The sequence below is a fragment of the Galendromus occidentalis genome, unplaced genomic scaffold (genome assembly GCF_000255335.2).
Source record: "Galendromus occidentalis unplaced genomic scaffold, Mocc_1.1 scf7180000075675, whole genome shotgun sequence".
Taxonomy (NCBI): Eukaryota; Metazoa; Arthropoda; class Arachnida; order Mesostigmata; family Phytoseiidae; genus Galendromus; species Galendromus occidentalis.
In genome coordinates this window covers 1-1,270 of record NW_003803665.1, presented here as the reverse complement: position 1 = coordinate 1,270, position 1,270 = coordinate 1, and the positions used below count along the sequence as shown (strand labels likewise).

Below are 1,270 nucleotides of genomic sequence, written 5' to 3'. Positions count from 1 at the left end.
GGAGGGTCAGCAAACTCGAGCATTCCAGCTGCACTACCTCAGGGAACGGCCGTGGTTGGCCTACACTGAGCTTCATGGAGGGGGTGCTTTGTGCAAGTTTTGTATCCTTTTCGCGAAGACCGAAAAAGTCCGGTCCAGGCAGACAGTGGACACCAGAGTCTCTCGTGAGCTCGCCTCTGAATAAATACAAGGAAGCTCGACAAGTTTTCGCAGAGCTCGAGAAAACTCGCTACCACCAGGAGGCAAAACTCGATGGTAGAAACATCGAAAGGTTTTGAAACGGAGATTCCACTGACGTCAGGAGCCTCGTTGACAAAGGGCGTCAACAACAAATTGCAAAGAACAGATCACGATTGATACCGATCATCAAAACGATCATTTTTTGCGGTAAGCAAGGGCTGGCTCTAAGTGGACACAGAGACGCGGGGATCGACGTTTCCGGCACCATCGACGAAACTGAACAGAACGACGGCAATTTCCGAGGGTTGTTGCGATTCCGAATGGACGCAGGTGACGAAAGTCTCAAAGAGCATTTTCTCGAATGTGGGAGAAATGCCGCCTATACGAGCGTGCGAATCCAGAATGAGGTGATAGACTCCATCGGTGTATTGACAGGGAAAAAGATCGTAGCTGAAGTGAACGCATCCAGGTTCTTCTCGGTGCTGGCTGACGAGACAACAGACATCAGTAAAATCGATCAGCTCACGATACGCTTCCGCTACGTTGCGTTGTTTGATGGACAACAGGTTCTGCGAGAAAACTTCCTCTCCTTTTCCGCTGTGACAGACGAGACTGGCGCCGGTTTGGCAGCGACAATCACCCGAGCCCTGCACGAAGAAGGGGTATTCGTCGCGAACATGAGAGGCCAAGGGTATGACGGGTGTAGCTCGATGAGAGGGAAGTACAAGAGTGTTCAAGCGGAGATTAAGAAAATTGTTTCGAAAGCCCTCTATTTCCACTGCGCCAGCCACTGTCTGAACCTGGCGTTGGCTCATTCGATCGACGACACGAGAATCAGACTGACGGTAGGCACTATCGCCAGCACCTGCTCTTTAATGAGCGCTTACCCTTGCCGGGTGAAGTTGCTTCAAGACACGGTCGAAGCCATGATGCCGGAGGTCAAAGCACGCCGCTTGAAGCCTCTTTGTGCAACACGTTGGGTGGAGCGCCATAAAGCGTTCATCTCATTCAAAGAACTTCTGAGTCCCACGTCAGATACTTACATCGTCAGAGACGATCGCGACCCAGGGGGGANACCCGTCGGCTCGCG

The 1,270-nt window shown here is 52.0% G+C and overlaps 1 protein-coding gene across 1 annotated transcript; it reads left to right on the top strand.

Moving 5' to 3' along the window:
• Positions 1-500: 500 nt before the first annotated feature.
• On the top strand, positions 501-1,226 carry LOC100903963 (52 kDa repressor of the inhibitor of the protein kinase-like; the record flags this gene model as incomplete). The annotated part of the gene is made up of 1 exon (XM_003737918.1): positions 501-1,226. A coding segment is annotated over exon 1 (726 nt), but the record flags the coding sequence as incomplete, so codon positions are not given.
• Positions 1,227-1,270: the final 44 nt, after the last annotated feature.